This window comes from Macrotis lagotis, chromosome 5 (assembly GCF_037893015.1).
Source record: "Macrotis lagotis isolate mMagLag1 chromosome 5, bilby.v1.9.chrom.fasta, whole genome shotgun sequence".
NCBI classification, from domain to species: domain Eukaryota; kingdom Metazoa; phylum Chordata; class Mammalia; order Peramelemorphia; family Peramelidae; genus Macrotis; species Macrotis lagotis.
In genome coordinates, this window is record NC_133662.1 from 254,713,208 (window position 1) to 254,726,857 (window position 13,650).

The 13,650-nt window shown below is 52.3% G+C and overlaps 3 protein-coding genes across 4 annotated transcripts in view; 1 reads left to right on the forward strand and 2 right to left on the reverse strand.

Annotated features, from left to right (window-relative positions):
• POR (cytochrome p450 oxidoreductase) overlaps positions 1 to 1,171 on the forward strand; it is a 79,492-nt gene extending 78,321 nt beyond the window's left edge. For both annotated transcript variants that reach the window (XM_074189449.1, XM_074189450.1), the window contains exons 14-16: positions 60 to 205; positions 322 to 407; positions 497 to 1,171. In XM_074189449.1, the coding sequence (XP_074045550.1) occupies positions 60 to 205; positions 322 to 407; positions 497 to 641 (377 nt within the window). In that variant the 3' untranslated portion in view covers positions 642 to 1,171. The remainder of the gene's footprint in view (positions 1 to 59; positions 206 to 321; positions 408 to 496) is intronic.
• Positions 1,172 to 1,575: 404 nt separating this feature from the next.
• Positions 1,576 to 5,645, reverse strand: TMEM120A (transmembrane protein 120A). Its single transcript, XM_074189451.1, has 12 exons — positions 5,538 to 5,645; positions 4,949 to 5,067; positions 4,575 to 4,691; positions 4,223 to 4,282; positions 3,882 to 3,977; positions 3,640 to 3,729; positions 3,312 to 3,377; positions 2,954 to 3,015; positions 2,604 to 2,696; positions 2,421 to 2,485; positions 2,214 to 2,282; positions 1,576 to 2,129 (listed from the first exon to the last, which is right to left on the reverse strand). Exons 1-12 carry the CDS (start codon positions 5,616 to 5,618, stop codon positions 2,019 to 2,021), a joined length of 1,029 nt encoding a protein of 342 aa, XP_074045552.1. The 5' UTR covers positions 5,619 to 5,645; the 3' UTR covers positions 1,576 to 2,018.
• Positions 5,646 to 9,571: 3,926 nt separating this feature from the next.
• STYXL1 (serine/threonine/tyrosine interacting like 1) overlaps positions 9,572 to 13,650 on the reverse strand; it is a 64,332-nt gene continuing 60,253 nt past the window's right edge. The window contains exon 9 of the mRNA XM_074189452.1: positions 9,572 to 9,749. Within this exon, the coding sequence (XP_074045553.1) occupies positions 9,618 to 9,749 (132 nt within the window). The 3' untranslated portion in view covers positions 9,572 to 9,617. The remainder of the gene's footprint in view (positions 9,750 to 13,650) is intronic.

Consider the following 13,650-nt stretch of genomic DNA (forward strand, 5'->3'; position numbering starts at 1 on the left):
CTGGACATGGGGGTTGTGGGGCTGAGCCCAGACTCAGGTCCTCGTTCTGGTGCCCACAGGTAAGGAGGTGGGGGAGACGGTGCTGTACTACGGCTGCCGCCGCTCAGACGAGGACTACCTGTACAAAGAGGAGTTGGCGCGCTTCCGCGAGGAGGGGGTCCTCACCCAGCTCAACGTGGCCCTGTCCCGGGAGCAGGCCCACAAGGTGGGGGCCAACGGAGGCGGGGTGCGGTGAGGGAGGGGGTGGGAGAAGGGGGGGACAGGAGGGGGAAGAGGCGGCGACCCCGGCCGGCCCCCAACCACCCCCTCCCCCTCGGCCAGGTGTACGTGCAGCACCTGATGAAGCAGAACAAGGAGCACCTCTGGCGCCTGATCCAGGAGGAGAGTGCCCACATCTATGTGTGCGGGTGAGCAGGGGTGTGGCCAGGGGGCAGGGTGGGCATGACTGGGCCTGACCCCAACCCTCCCCTAACCCTCCTTCCCTTCCCCCCACCAGGGATGCTCGCAACATGGCCCGTGATGTGCAGAACATCTTCTGCGAGATCGTGTCCGAGTTTGGGGCCATGAGCCAGGCCCAGGCCTCAGACTTCATCAAGAAGCTGATGGCCAAGGGCCGCTACTCCCTGGACGTGTGGAGCTAGGGGGCCCCGGCCCCTCCAGTAATCAGCCCTTCCCTCCCCAGCGCCTTCTCACTCTTACTAGGTTGTTTCCACTTGGGCCAGCTGTTGGGGAGAGGGGGTCAGGGCCCCCCTGGAGCAGAGCCCCCAGCTGCCCGCTCTGCCTCAGAGCAGATAGGAGCTTAAGGGTGGGGTTAGCCAGTGGGGGGTCCTCTACCTCAACTCCCCAGGGGCACTGGGAGTCTGGGATGCCCGCAGCCAGGGCACTGTGGTGCCAAAGCGCCACCTCCTCCCCTCCGTGGGGCTTGGGAATCCTGGCAGCAGACCGCCCGCCTGCAGGCCTTCAAGGCTGCTGCTCAACCCGGAGGAGGAAGAAGGGCGAGGTGGGGGGTGGCCCGGAAGCCCCGGCCTATCCCCACCGGGACCAGGCGTCGACGGTCCGAGGGCCTCCTTGCCGCTCCCCTAGTTTTCCTCCTGTTGGCACTGAGTGGCCAATGAGTGTAAATAACTGAACTAGCCTTTGACCTTGGAATAAAATGGTTTTTCTGTATCAACCTTGGGAGTAGCTTTTCACTGTGGGAGCAGCAGCTCCGCTCCTCCCTGTGCTCTGGGCCCTCGTGCAGGCCCGCTGCTCCCCCCCGGTGTGACAGGGATCCTGGAGGCCTTTGTTAGTGACATGCCCTCTGAAATACTAAATGTGAAACTGTACCTATTATACACGTGTCAATTTGTTCATTATGAGACTAAGCAAAACTGCCCCCCGCCCATGTATTGGTTCCATCAGTGCCCTGAATCCAAGAGTTTAGGAGACTAAGTCCCTGGGCAAGCCGGGCCCCCTTCCTGGTGGAGGAGTGTAGGGTCTCCACGACCACAGGGGCCGCCTGGCCTGGTGCAGATGGGGATTAGCTGGCCTACCTTGGGAGGATGGGCTATTGATATGGGACTGGCCTTCAGGGCCCATAAAAAATGGCTGTTACTCCAGCTGCCTCTGGCCCCCCTCGATCTTTTTATTATGATCAGCTTCTCAACTTCTATAGCTTCAGCACCGAGGCACCCAAAGGGCCTAAGGGGGTGGGGGGAGGTGGAGGAGGAGGAAGGAGAACACTGGGAACAAGGAGTGAGGAGGGAATCTGCTTGGATCCCACAAGAATGGGTTCAGGTAGGGGCCAGGAGGGTCCCAGTCCAGGAGTAGCTGGGGAGGCAGGTATGGGGCCTGCCCTTCCCCAAAGTTCCATCGCCCCTGTGGCCCACTGGCTCAGGCAGATGACTGGGCGGGGAAGGGGGAGGGAGAGCAGGTCTGCTCTGGACTCCCCTGGGGCTCAGGTCCAGACTGCCATGGCGGCACCTTCAGGCAAGGCCGGGGGGTTGGGACAGAGCTTGTCCTGTGTCCTGGCCGCAGACTCAGTCCTTCTTGTTTCCGTGCTGGCTGTAAAACTTCTGGCGAACCACTCGGAGAGTCGTGAAGAAATTACCAAGGAAGAGGAGGAGGAAAGGGAGGCCGCACATGAGCACCTAGACGGAGGAAGGAAGGAAGGAAGTGATGGCAGATACTGGCCACCTGCTGGGGCTCTCCTCCCTCCCCTAGGTAGCACTCACCTGCCATTCCTTACACTGGGGCTCTCGGGCCAGCTGAAACAGGGTCACTGCGTTAAACAGCTGCCAAAACTGGAGAGGAGAAACGGAGGCTTAGGTGAGGGCTGGGCCTGGTCTCAGTCCCGGGGAAAGGTGTCCCGGACCCGCCCCCTCTCCCCAGTTTTCTTCTTTGGACTTCAGAGCAAGGAGCAGTGAAGGGAGGGGACTCACGTGACCAAAGAAGAGAAAGGGGAGCAGGAAGGTGAGGCCTCTCCACATCCAGGACTGGAAGCCCTCTGGCAGAAGGAAGGCAGAGGAGCTGGCATTAGAAGTGGCAGCAGCCAAGGGGAAAAGCTGCCAAGAGGTGGGCCCCTCCTCCCCTCCAGGGGCTGCCAGGGAAGAAGTTCCACTCACCCACAGTGAGGTCCATGTTATGCCTCTCGCCCAGGGCCCGCAGGCGGTACAGGCACCCGCTCTGGTAGTAGTACTGAAGGAACTGGACAAAGCCTGGCAGAGAAGACCCAAAGTGAAGGCTGTCCTGCCATGGAGGCACTTCCCAAGGGGAGTGAGAAACAGGGAAAGAGGCGTGCTTCTTCCCAAGTCTCTTCCATTCTCCCTCAGGAGCTTTGGCAGGCAAGGTCTTTACCCTTCACCCCACCCCTGTGGCTCCCTGAACACCCCAAGGTGTCCACCCAGAAGGTGGTGAGGAGGTCCAGGGAGGCAAGTGTTGAAAGAGGTCCCTGACCACAATCTGAGCCACTCACTCTGGTACATAGAAAAGGACAGGAACTGGTTTCGAAACTTCTGGTACATGAGTCCATCAGGCCTGGGTAGAAAAAGAGAAGGGCTGTCCTGGCCCTGGACTGGCTCCCCTCTCTCCTCCCATGGTCCCACTAGACTTGGGAATCGGGCCACCCGGGTCTAAATCCTGGCCGAGTGAGTAAGTCACCCCCTTGTCTCTGGCCATCTCCTTTTCCTATAAAATGGGAGCCCTGGAGAGATGATCTCAGAGCTCCCCCTCCCAACTTTGTGGCTCTGAGAACCAGGGTCTGCAAAGGCTCTGGGGAAATGACGAGGCAGGAGGTGAGAGACTGGGGCAGCGGGAGAGGCGAGGAGGCTCACCATGTCAGCATGACTCCGGACAAGAAGGTGGAGACGTAATGATGAAACACCCACCAGCCTTTGATCCTGGGAATAGAAAGACTGCTCGTCTCCTTTCCCAGAGGCTCTCATACCCCTATACTTCCCCCAAAGAGTAAAATCTGGGGTGAAGAAACCAGAGAAAGGGAACCACAAATTCCTTTCCACTCACTGCCATCCACCCACCTCTTAAAGGGATTCTGTCAAAGGAGGGGGCACCAGAGGAAAGAAAGATGCAGCAACTGAGGAGGAGAGGAGAGATGGGCCAGGCCAAAGGAGTCTGGGGGAGATAGAGCAATATTGGGCTCACCGAGACCCATTGTTAATGAGGATGCTTTCCCGGATGGTCAGTGTGCAGTAGTACCACACCAACAGGAAGTTGAAGGTTGCATCTGTCACCCTGAGGATGAGAAAGGGGAACTTAACTTGGGGTGGTAGGGACAGGTCAGGGAAAATGTGAGCAAGCTCACGGGGCCTGGGCTGGAGGCCCATTCTGGCCTATCAGCCAAGGAAGGAAATTTTGAGTCCAGCCCTGTGCACCCCAAGACCCACCTGGAATTGAGGAGGAATCGACAGGTGAAGGAAATGATGATGAGGATGATGGTGAGGTAAAGCTTGAACTTCTCATACTCGTCCTTGTAGGCAAACCTATGGGCAGGAGACTGGGGCTATAGTCTCGGAGCCTCAGGTCGGACTGAGCCACCCATGGGGGGGGGTGCCCAAGGCATTGGCATTCCAACCCGGCTCTTCTGACCCCAAAGCCTGTGGTCCTTCTCTTCTAGAGGGGTGGGTTGGAGAGAAATCCAAGGTTCTGGACTGCCTCTGGCTCCAGGGACCCCGGGGTGGAGGTGGGATTAGGGAAGGGGAAGGGGAATTAGGGCCGGCAAGATTACTTAGCCTGCTTGCTGAGGAGTGTGACGTTGACGCTTCCTAGGACAAGACTCAGGTAGAGCCTGGAGGAGGGACATGGGGGGGTGGTGAGGAGAGGCCTCCTCCACACCTTGGGCCCTCGGGGACACGAGGGCCCAGCTCTCCCCTCCCCTCCCCTCCCTTCTGTGGGTCCGGGGAGGGTCCATGGCAGCTGTCTCCCCCCCAAACACAACTGTGATTTGGGGATCTGAAAGGGGGGGTTCTACTGGAAGCATCAGCCTTCCAGAGGGGAGAGTCAGGGGCTCCCTCCCAGTCGGGTTGCCAGCGCAGCCGGCAGCGGGGTCCTGTCTGCAATGGGTCCTTTCGCCTCCGTACCCATTTTTCTTGGGCAAATAGGCCTCCATGTCAAAGAAGATCCCCTGTCTCTCTTTGATAAGGTTCTCAATCTCCTGGACCATGTCCTCCTTCTCAGGTGGGAGGGAGGTTTTGCATCTGCAGGGAAGGGGGAAAGAGGGCTGGGCCGGCTGTCGGAGGCGCCCCCCACCGCCCGGCGCCCCCCACCGCCCCCCAGCCCAGCGTCCAAAGCTGGCTTTCTCTGAATATCGCCCTCGGGCCGCCCCAGCACAGCCGGAGGTCGCCGTGGCCGGCCCCCTGGCCCTAGGTGAGGCCAGCTCTGGAGACCCCCGCCCCAGGGGCTGGCAGCTGCCCGCTCCCTCGCCCTCCCCCGTGCCCGGCCCAGGCGCACACACTTCTTCAGGGTCAAGGCCAGCTCCTTGAGCTTCTTCTTCTGCCGGGCGATGGAGGCGGCGCAGCTGCTCTGCAGCTTGCTCAGCTCCTCCAGCTGCAGGCGGTACTCGCGGTGCGTCTCCTGGAGGCCGGGGGACAGGACGGTGTCGGGGCCGAGGCCGGGGGGCCCTGCCCGGGGGGGCCCCGAGCGGCGGGACCCCCATCTCCGGGGAGCGGCCCACTGGGAGCCGGCCCCGCCCCCGCCCGGCCCGGCGCATCCACGTGGCCCTCCGAGGCCGGGCCGAGGCCGGGCTGCGGCTCGGGGCTCCGGGGCTCCGGGGCCCGGGCCGGCCGGGGGCTCCGCGGGGCCCCTCCGGGGGCCGCCCTGGCCGGGCGCGGTGACCCCGGGTGACCCGGGCGCGGTGACCCCGGGTGACCCCGGCTCAAGCCCCGAGTCCCGGGGGGTCCCTGCCCGAGTGACCTTGCCCCTGGGCCCCACGCTGCCCCTCTGGCCGGCGGGTCCCGGCCCCGGGGACGGGCGGCGGCGCCGGCCAATGGGGGCCCGCGGCCGGGCGGCCGGGCCAATGGGCGGCGGGGGCGGGCCGCGCTCACCTGGATGCTCTGGAAGTCTCGCTGCAGCTCGTCCCAGTCCCGCAGGCAGGCGCCCACCGAGGGGGCGGGGGGCCCCTCCATGCCCGCGCCCCGCTCCCGCGCCCGCTCCGCCGCCCGCGCCGCCGCCGCCGCCCTCCCCGCCGTCCACTTCCGGGGTCCGGGCCGCCGCGGCCGGCCAAGGCGAGGGGGCGGGGCCTCGGGCCGCCGCGCCCCGCCCCTCCACCGGCGCCAATCCGGGCCCGGGCCCTGGGGGCGGGGCGCGCGGAGGCCCCGCCCCTCCCGCGGGCCCAAGGCGAGCCTGGCGGAGCCGCGGGGCCGGGCCGGGCCGCCCATGACCTCCAGGTTCGAGGGGCTCCACCAAGGCGGGCCGGCCAGAGCCTGCAGCGAGCCTCCGGGCCCCCGCCTGGCCACGGCCACACAGCGAGCTGACCGCGAGTCCGCATGGCCTGGAGGGCCGGTGCCCCGCCCCCGGGCCACCTCGCCGCCCCAGAACTTGAGTTTTTAAGTTTTTGCCAGGTCACGGTGAAGTGTCTGAGGCCGGATTTGAACCCGGGTCCTCCTGACCCCAGGGCCGGGGCTCTAGCCACTGCACCACCTAGCCGCCCCTCTCACCCGGCTTCTTGCATCCTTCTCCTCGCAGATGCCCGAGCTCAGGGAGCTTCATTTCCCCGGTGACAGGGGGGTTGGAGGCCACATTCTATGGAAGTGGTGGCCAGCTGATATTTAGAACCAGAGTTCCAGGAATTAAAACAAATGGGCCATTCTCAATTCCTCAACTTTCTGAGTTTGCATTTAAAATTAGTGGCTTGTGAGTTCCCATCAAAACCACAATCAAAATGGGTTTGGCCTCCAGCCCTAGGGGTTCCTCCCAATCCAGCTTTTTGAGAAGTCACAGGTCATTTGTCACATATTTAAAGACTGTTTTTGTGATGTTCCCATCCTCTTCCTCTCCCCCCACTCCACCCTAGAGGCCACCATTTCTCACACCCCCTATTCACCCATTCTCTAGAAGCAGAGAGCCTCTTCCCATTTGGGTCTGTTGTGGTGTTTGGCATGCTCAGCACAGCCTGCCATTTCCAGTGGTTCTCCAAACAACACTACCGATACTGTATACAGCGTTCTCTTGGTTCTACTAATTTCACTCCATCATTTCATGCATCTTTCCACATTTTTTCTAAAATCAACCAACTCATTTCTTAGTGAATATTCCCATTACAACCACATACCCCAATTTATTCAGTCTTTTCTCATTGATGACAATTCCCCATTTTTCAACACACTGGCCTAATAGGAGGACTGCTGGATCAAAGGGCATAGTTAGACTTTTAGAGCTCATTGGACAAAACTCCAGATTGTTCTCCAAAAATAGTGGGATTACTTCAAAGCTTCACCAACGCATTGACAACTGAAGCCCTGAACAGACTGGTGCTAATTTGTCCATCTGAATCTTTCACTCTCGCCATCTAGGCTCCTTTTGTAGAATCCTCAATGGATCAGACCATTCTTCATTCTCTCCTGGCTTTGCTTCCAGTTCTCCAGACTCCACCACCATGGCCCATCTTTCAGCTTCCTTTTTTTGGTGTTATCCCATTGCAATGTAAAAACTCTGTGGGCAAGGCTTCGCTTTCTGCTCATATGGTAGCCCTAGGATTTAGCTCACTACCCACTTCATTGACTCTTCCCCTGCCCTTCTGATTCTTCTCTCTGTGGTAAAACATAAAACCAAAGACCTTTTTGGGAACAGGTGTCACCAAACATTCTCTGTCTAAAGGTGGTGTTCTCAACTGGGGGTCCATGAACTTAAGAACTATTTTTTATCACTATTTCAACATAACTGGTATCCTTTATAATCCTAGATATTTTATTATTCTCATTTAAACACATTCTGAGACAAAGTTTACAGGCTTCCCCAGACAAGGCAGCGAAGGGGTCTGAGACACACAAAAATATGGTAAAGGATCCCTGGTCTCAAGTAGTAAATGGCCTGTTGACCATAGGCAGCTCGCCCCCGTGAGGAAAATCCTCTCTGGATGACTTCTGGTCCTCTGGCTAGATGCAAGGAGCAGCATGTCTTAGGGGTTCTGCAAGCTTACCCCAAGAGGTGACCCAGCAGCCCCAGTGGGGCATAGTCTCCTCTGCCACCTCTTTCTGATTTGATGCAATCCAGAAACCATAAATATACCCAACAGGTCTGGGCTCCTTTTGAAAGCTTTTCCACAGAGGTATTCCTGAGCTTTCTGGGAGATCCTTACACCCTGCACCACCCCTCTTCGTGGGCATCTCTTGATATCTGAGATCTGTTAAGTGCAGAAAGGCCCTAACTGTAAAGCAGTTGGGGGCTGCTTCAGCAAGGGATTTGGGTTTGGCTTTGACTGGATTTACAATCTCATTAGCATGGGTGGGGGAAGAGACTTGTAGTAGGCAAACTGTCACCAAATAGAATTCAAAGACTTCTGCAGCCAAAAGGGGCCCTGAGGGTCGTTGGGACCTGTCCACGGCCAATGCAAGTCAATAGCAGGACCTGAACTCAGCGCTCTAGACTGGCACTCTCTACCCACTATACTATGCTCTCTCTCAGCTAAGGAGTTAACTATCCTAAGCCTAGATCTCCTCATATTTCACGGTATATATGTTTCTCCAGTCAGGAATGGCCTGGCTTTGTCCCTTAGTCATTGCGTTTACCTTTTTCTAGACCCCAGTTGCAGCATTTGTGAAATGGCATGATCTCCATATTAAGTTTCCCTAGAGTTGTTTCCTTGTTACCTTCTAAAAACTGAGGAAAGGGAACGTTAGGTGGAGCAGCAGAGAGAGCACTGCCCCTTGACATCAGGACCACCCGAATTAAAATTTGACCTCAGACACTTGATACTTGGCAAGTCACTTCACCCTGTTGCCTTGCAAAAACAAAACAAAGTAGTGTGGGGACTCTGAAGCCCAGGAAGGGAGGGTAAGAGAGGTCTGCTCTGAATTCATATCCTGTGGCCTTCCCATAATTCAGCTAACACTCTCCTTTAGTCATTTGAACTCAATGCCTGCTCCATAAAAGGGGGCAATCCTGCCCCAGGCAGCCTTCTAAGTGAGGTCTGGGGATCAAGATTCTGGCAGGATCTCTACACAGAATCCAAAGAGCTCTAGAAATGTGGGTACCTTTTTAAGGAAACACAGACCAGAACAGATATCCAAGGAAGACTGCAGGGGAAAGAAGGGTAAAAAATGAAATGGGGAATAAGAAATGAGATGCTTCTGGAGACTCCTCATTCTGGGCCTAATGAAGGCAGGGTTCCATGGGTCTGGATTCAAGGCCCAGGAGCTGTGACTTTAGTAAGGATCAGTCATATTTAATCCCGCCCCACTGTTCAGATCCTGTGTTATCTTGCTGGGAACTGGGAAGTCACTGAGGCTTCACAGCATAGGAGATCTAGGAAGAATTGTTTTGGGTGGGGATAGAATGCTCCAGAAACACTTGTTTTTCCAATTTCCCTCCCCCAGGATTCAAATGATCCTAAAATTCTTGGGGCAGCTTTGGGCTGGGCTGGGCCTTCGTCCAAATCACCAGTCAGGAAGCTTCAGGTATCTGTGGAGCCTGAAGGAGACCTGCCTAATTGTCAAGAGGCAGGAGAAATGGCTTTGGCTTGCTGTGCAGTGGAGGGGGACACCTCTTCAGTCAGTCTGGAGAGCTGTATTTCCAGATGTGCTCTGGCTCAAGGATGCAAATGCATGTACCCAACTCTACTTTGTTCATATCATAAGCCTGGGAACTGGAGGCCTCAGAGATCATCTAATCCAAGCCCCTAATTTTACAGAGAAGGTACCTGACATCCATTGGTTAGTGACTTGGCTAGTTCCTCCTCCTTTTCCTCCCTTTATCTCTTCCTTCTTTCCTTGTTTCCCCAATACCTCAAAGGGGAAGATCCTAAGCCATAGGGGCCACAACTACTGGGGAGTCCTGCAATCCAAGAATAAGGAGGGTAACCACAAGAATCACTTCGCTCCCTCCTGGCCCTGCCCACTCAAAGAGTCAATCCCAGCTGAAGTGAAGAAATAGAAGGCCTTGTTTTTCTGAGAAGCTTCCAGAAAGGGTCAGTAATAGGGATCTGAAATGTTGGTGACAGTAGTCCCATGGATCACCTTCTCCCATTCAATCAGCTGTTTCACGAAGCCTCTGTTAGGCCGAATGTTGTTTTTACATTTCTGCACATGGGCCCAGGATCTCTGCAAATACAGGAAGAAGATAATCAACTTTTGTCAAGAGGGTGGAGAAGGTTATAGCTGTTTCCGCCTTCATATTAGAACTAGGGAGGTAATGTTTCCTGGACATATTGTTTTTCCTTCACTTTATTTTATTATCCAATTAATACACACACACACACACACACACACACACAGGTACACAAAGTAGATCCCCACAATGTTTCCTGGACATATTGTTTTTCCTTCACTTTATTTTATTATCCAATTAATACACACACACACACACACACACACACACACACACACACACACACACACACAGGTACACAAAGTAGATCCCCACACTGGTGACATCTAAAAATGAATTGTCTTGTTCTGCATCTTCAATCCATCACACTTTCAGCAAGTGTGCCTCAGGTTCCCTCCTAGGTCTCCTAGAATCACAGTTGGCCTTCAGAGATCTTTCAAGGCCTGATTACCTTCATGTTGTTATTGCAGAACTCGTTTTCTGCTCACTTCACTCAGCTGCTTCATTAATATAGCTTGCTTGAATGCATGTGGATATCACCTATGAAGAACCTTATGATGCCATCCTTCTGAAGTTCTCTGCAGGAACAAACCACTTTCACTTCCATTTGACAAATTCAGTGGAATGTGTTCCTTGATGGGCTTTGTGAAATAAAGATTGTTTTTTCCCCCCTAAAGTATTTCTGCTAACATGTACCTGTTTTATTGTGGGTTCTGAGAGTAGCTGTCAATATTCTTCCCATTTTTTTAATAAGAAGTGATCCTGGGGGTGGCTAGGTGGCACAGTGGATAGAGCACTGGCCCTGGAGTCAGGAGTACCTGGGTTCAAATCCGGTCTCAGACACTTGATAATTGCCTAGCTGTGTGGCCTTGGGCAAGTCACTTAACCCCATTTGCCTGGCAAAAAAACCCCAAGTGATCCTGGGAAAAGTCACCCTCCTGAAACTATGCTTTTTGATTAATAATCTATGGACTATTTTACAAACAGGTACAATAAATGCTTTTTTTTGCAGCTGAATAAAAGTATTTGGGTGTAGGTTCTTTCTCTAGAGGCTCAAAGAAAGCATCTCTGTTACAGCTCTAGAAGAAGCCAGGATAATAAATATACTGTTCCCGTGTATTTTGAGATCCTATATCAGGTTTTTATATTTAGAAAGTTTTCATCATCATAAGTAATTTGGAGAGATTATGAAGTTCTGGTAAGGTGATAGCAGTTAGAAACAATGTTCAAAATTTTTATGAATCAATGTTATATACAGGTAATTATGGGCAACAGAAGCAATTATGGCTTATGATAATGGTTCAGTTAGGGCAGTTAGGTAACTCAATGGATAGAACACTGTGCCAGGAAATCAGGCCTCAGACATTTACTAGTTGTATGGTCCTGGGCAAGTCACTTTAACCCTACTTGCCTCAGTTTCCTCATCTGTAAAATGAGCTCGAGAAGGAAAGGGCAAAACCACTCCAGTATCTTTGCCAAGAAAACTCCAAATGGGGCCACAGAGTTAGACATGACTAGAAATGACTAAATAACAAAATGTGATACATTTTCTATACAAGTTAACTGGTCTGAGTTCTCTAAGGTATTTTGAAGCTATATTTATAGGATAGAGATTTCTCATCTGGTCAGTTCATTAGAGAGAGTAAACTTCTCTAGCCACAGGGTCACGCCTTACTTGGTATTCAGTACTGGTAAATACTGACAACCTAATGTAAAGTGTTTCTGCTATTTTCTTCCAAAATTCCATTTGATCACCATATCTGGGTTTCTTAAAGGATATGTCTTTTTTAATTTCTAGTGTCAATGTTCTGGGTCTTGAATTGTCATCAAAAGCCCCTCATTTTCATATGACGACCATTTGATGTTTGTCAGTATATTGTTAGATGAGATCATTACCCGTGCAGTGTTGTTTGTTCCATCATCACAAAATAGAAGAGTTTCTCTTGCAATATCACTGGGGACTTTTGGGGGTACCCTTTTTCATCAATGTAATCAGTGTCTTTTCCTCTTCCCTCCTTTCCTTCTTACATGCCTTGGCATGTGCAAGTCAGTCAATATATCTTCTAAAGGGTCTACAGTTTTGAGGCATTAAATACTGATTGCTTTGTACAGGGAACACAAATATGTAAATGGCCTAGTTAGGATTATAATAAGACTTTCTGAACCCCCTGTGTTTGGGGAATTCCTTGGTGTTTTCTTCTGTAATGAATGGGATTCTTTCTATTAATGAAGATAGAATCAGGCTTCTCGCTGGTAAAATGCTTTGCCAATCATTTATACATTGCTGAGATATAAATGAGCAATAACCACAGATCTGTTCGGCCCCTCACCCTTTTCCAAGGGTTCAGAACAGCTGGAATTTCAGTCATCTCTTTTGATATTATTTCCATTGATCATTTATTAATGGTACACACACTTCCCGTTTCCTTGTTTTATTTTTTTTTATTTTTTATTTTTTTAGGTTTTAGCAAGGCAGTGGGGAATGGGGTTGAGTGACTCATCCAAGGCCACACAACTAGGTAATTATTAAGTGTCTGAGGCTGGATTTGAACTCAGGTACTCCTGATTCTAGGGCTGGTGCTCTATCCACTGCGCCACCTAGCCGCCCCTCCTTGTTTTATTGTACTGGGGTCTTGGAACCATTTAGAAACCAGAAATGCTCCTTCATAGAGGAATCTCCTGATTTTTTTGCTTCTCCATTCACTGTTTCGTAAAGTTTTTGCTCAAAATTGGATTGTTTTATTCTTTTTCCAGCTTTGAATCCTTTTATCACCTTAACTTTGGGGTTTTTTTCCTTTCCATTCCTAATTAAGACGACACAGAATTTTTGTTATACTTTTCTAAGTTCCATTCTGTAGGTTTCTTTTCTGTTGCACTACTGTCCCATTTAGTACAAGTGTGAACTAGGTACTGATGTAATTTTCCAAAACCTATCCACCCCCAGATTTCCTCTCCCAAGTTGCGAATGTGATGGTGCTATTTGTCTTGCCTCTATAAATTTTTCTTGATGGCACTGAATTTATTCCTTAGGGTCTATCCATTGCAATAACTATGGATTGTCAGTCCTGAAATGTTCATATACTTTTATGGAACAACACATTCACTTATGGTGCCATTATTGATTTTAATCTTGAATGATTGTTTTGGTGCCATGGGTCTTCTAGTTGAATTTATGTGGTTATCCTCAAGGATGGTTCCTTGAAATTCAGATCTAAGTATGCTCTTCTTTTCAAAATCATTTGAGACACTGGTATTTTTATCATCGATTTGGTTTTTAAGTGTAATTTCTAACGTTTGGATTGTCAATGACCTTGGGTTTTTTGACCTTTCCCCTCTTTAGACTTTAGCAGCTCCATTACTTGTCTCTAATTTCATGTAATCTGGGTTAAGGGGTAAAGTTGTTTTTTTTTCTTCTTTGCCCTTTATTGGTTAGTAGATAGTCATTTTTGGAACCTGAAGCTGAGGGTACTGTTGCCAAATAGTGTTCTGGAGCCTTTTGCCTCTAGCTGGCAGGGTCCTCTTCAAACGTGGTCACTATGCGAAAGGCTCCCTGCCGTCGGTCCTCTTCGTGCCTCATCACGGCTCTCCTACATTGCAGATGAACCCTTCTCCACATGCTGCCTCCCCTGCTAGAATGGGAGCTCCCTCAGTACACACCTGGAGGCTTTTTCTATTGCATCCCCGAAGGCTGGCCCAGGGCTCTGCACACTGGAAGTAATCAGTGTCTTTTCCTCTTCCTTCCTTTCCTTCTTACATGCCTTGGCATGTGAGTACTGAAGCATCGCCAGCAAGTGTAACATTGAGACTTCTGACTTGCTTGGATCCTGAGAACTAGGAGACACACTGGCTTGGCTAGCCTATACCAAGCTGCCCAGCCAAGTGACTTCCAAAGGG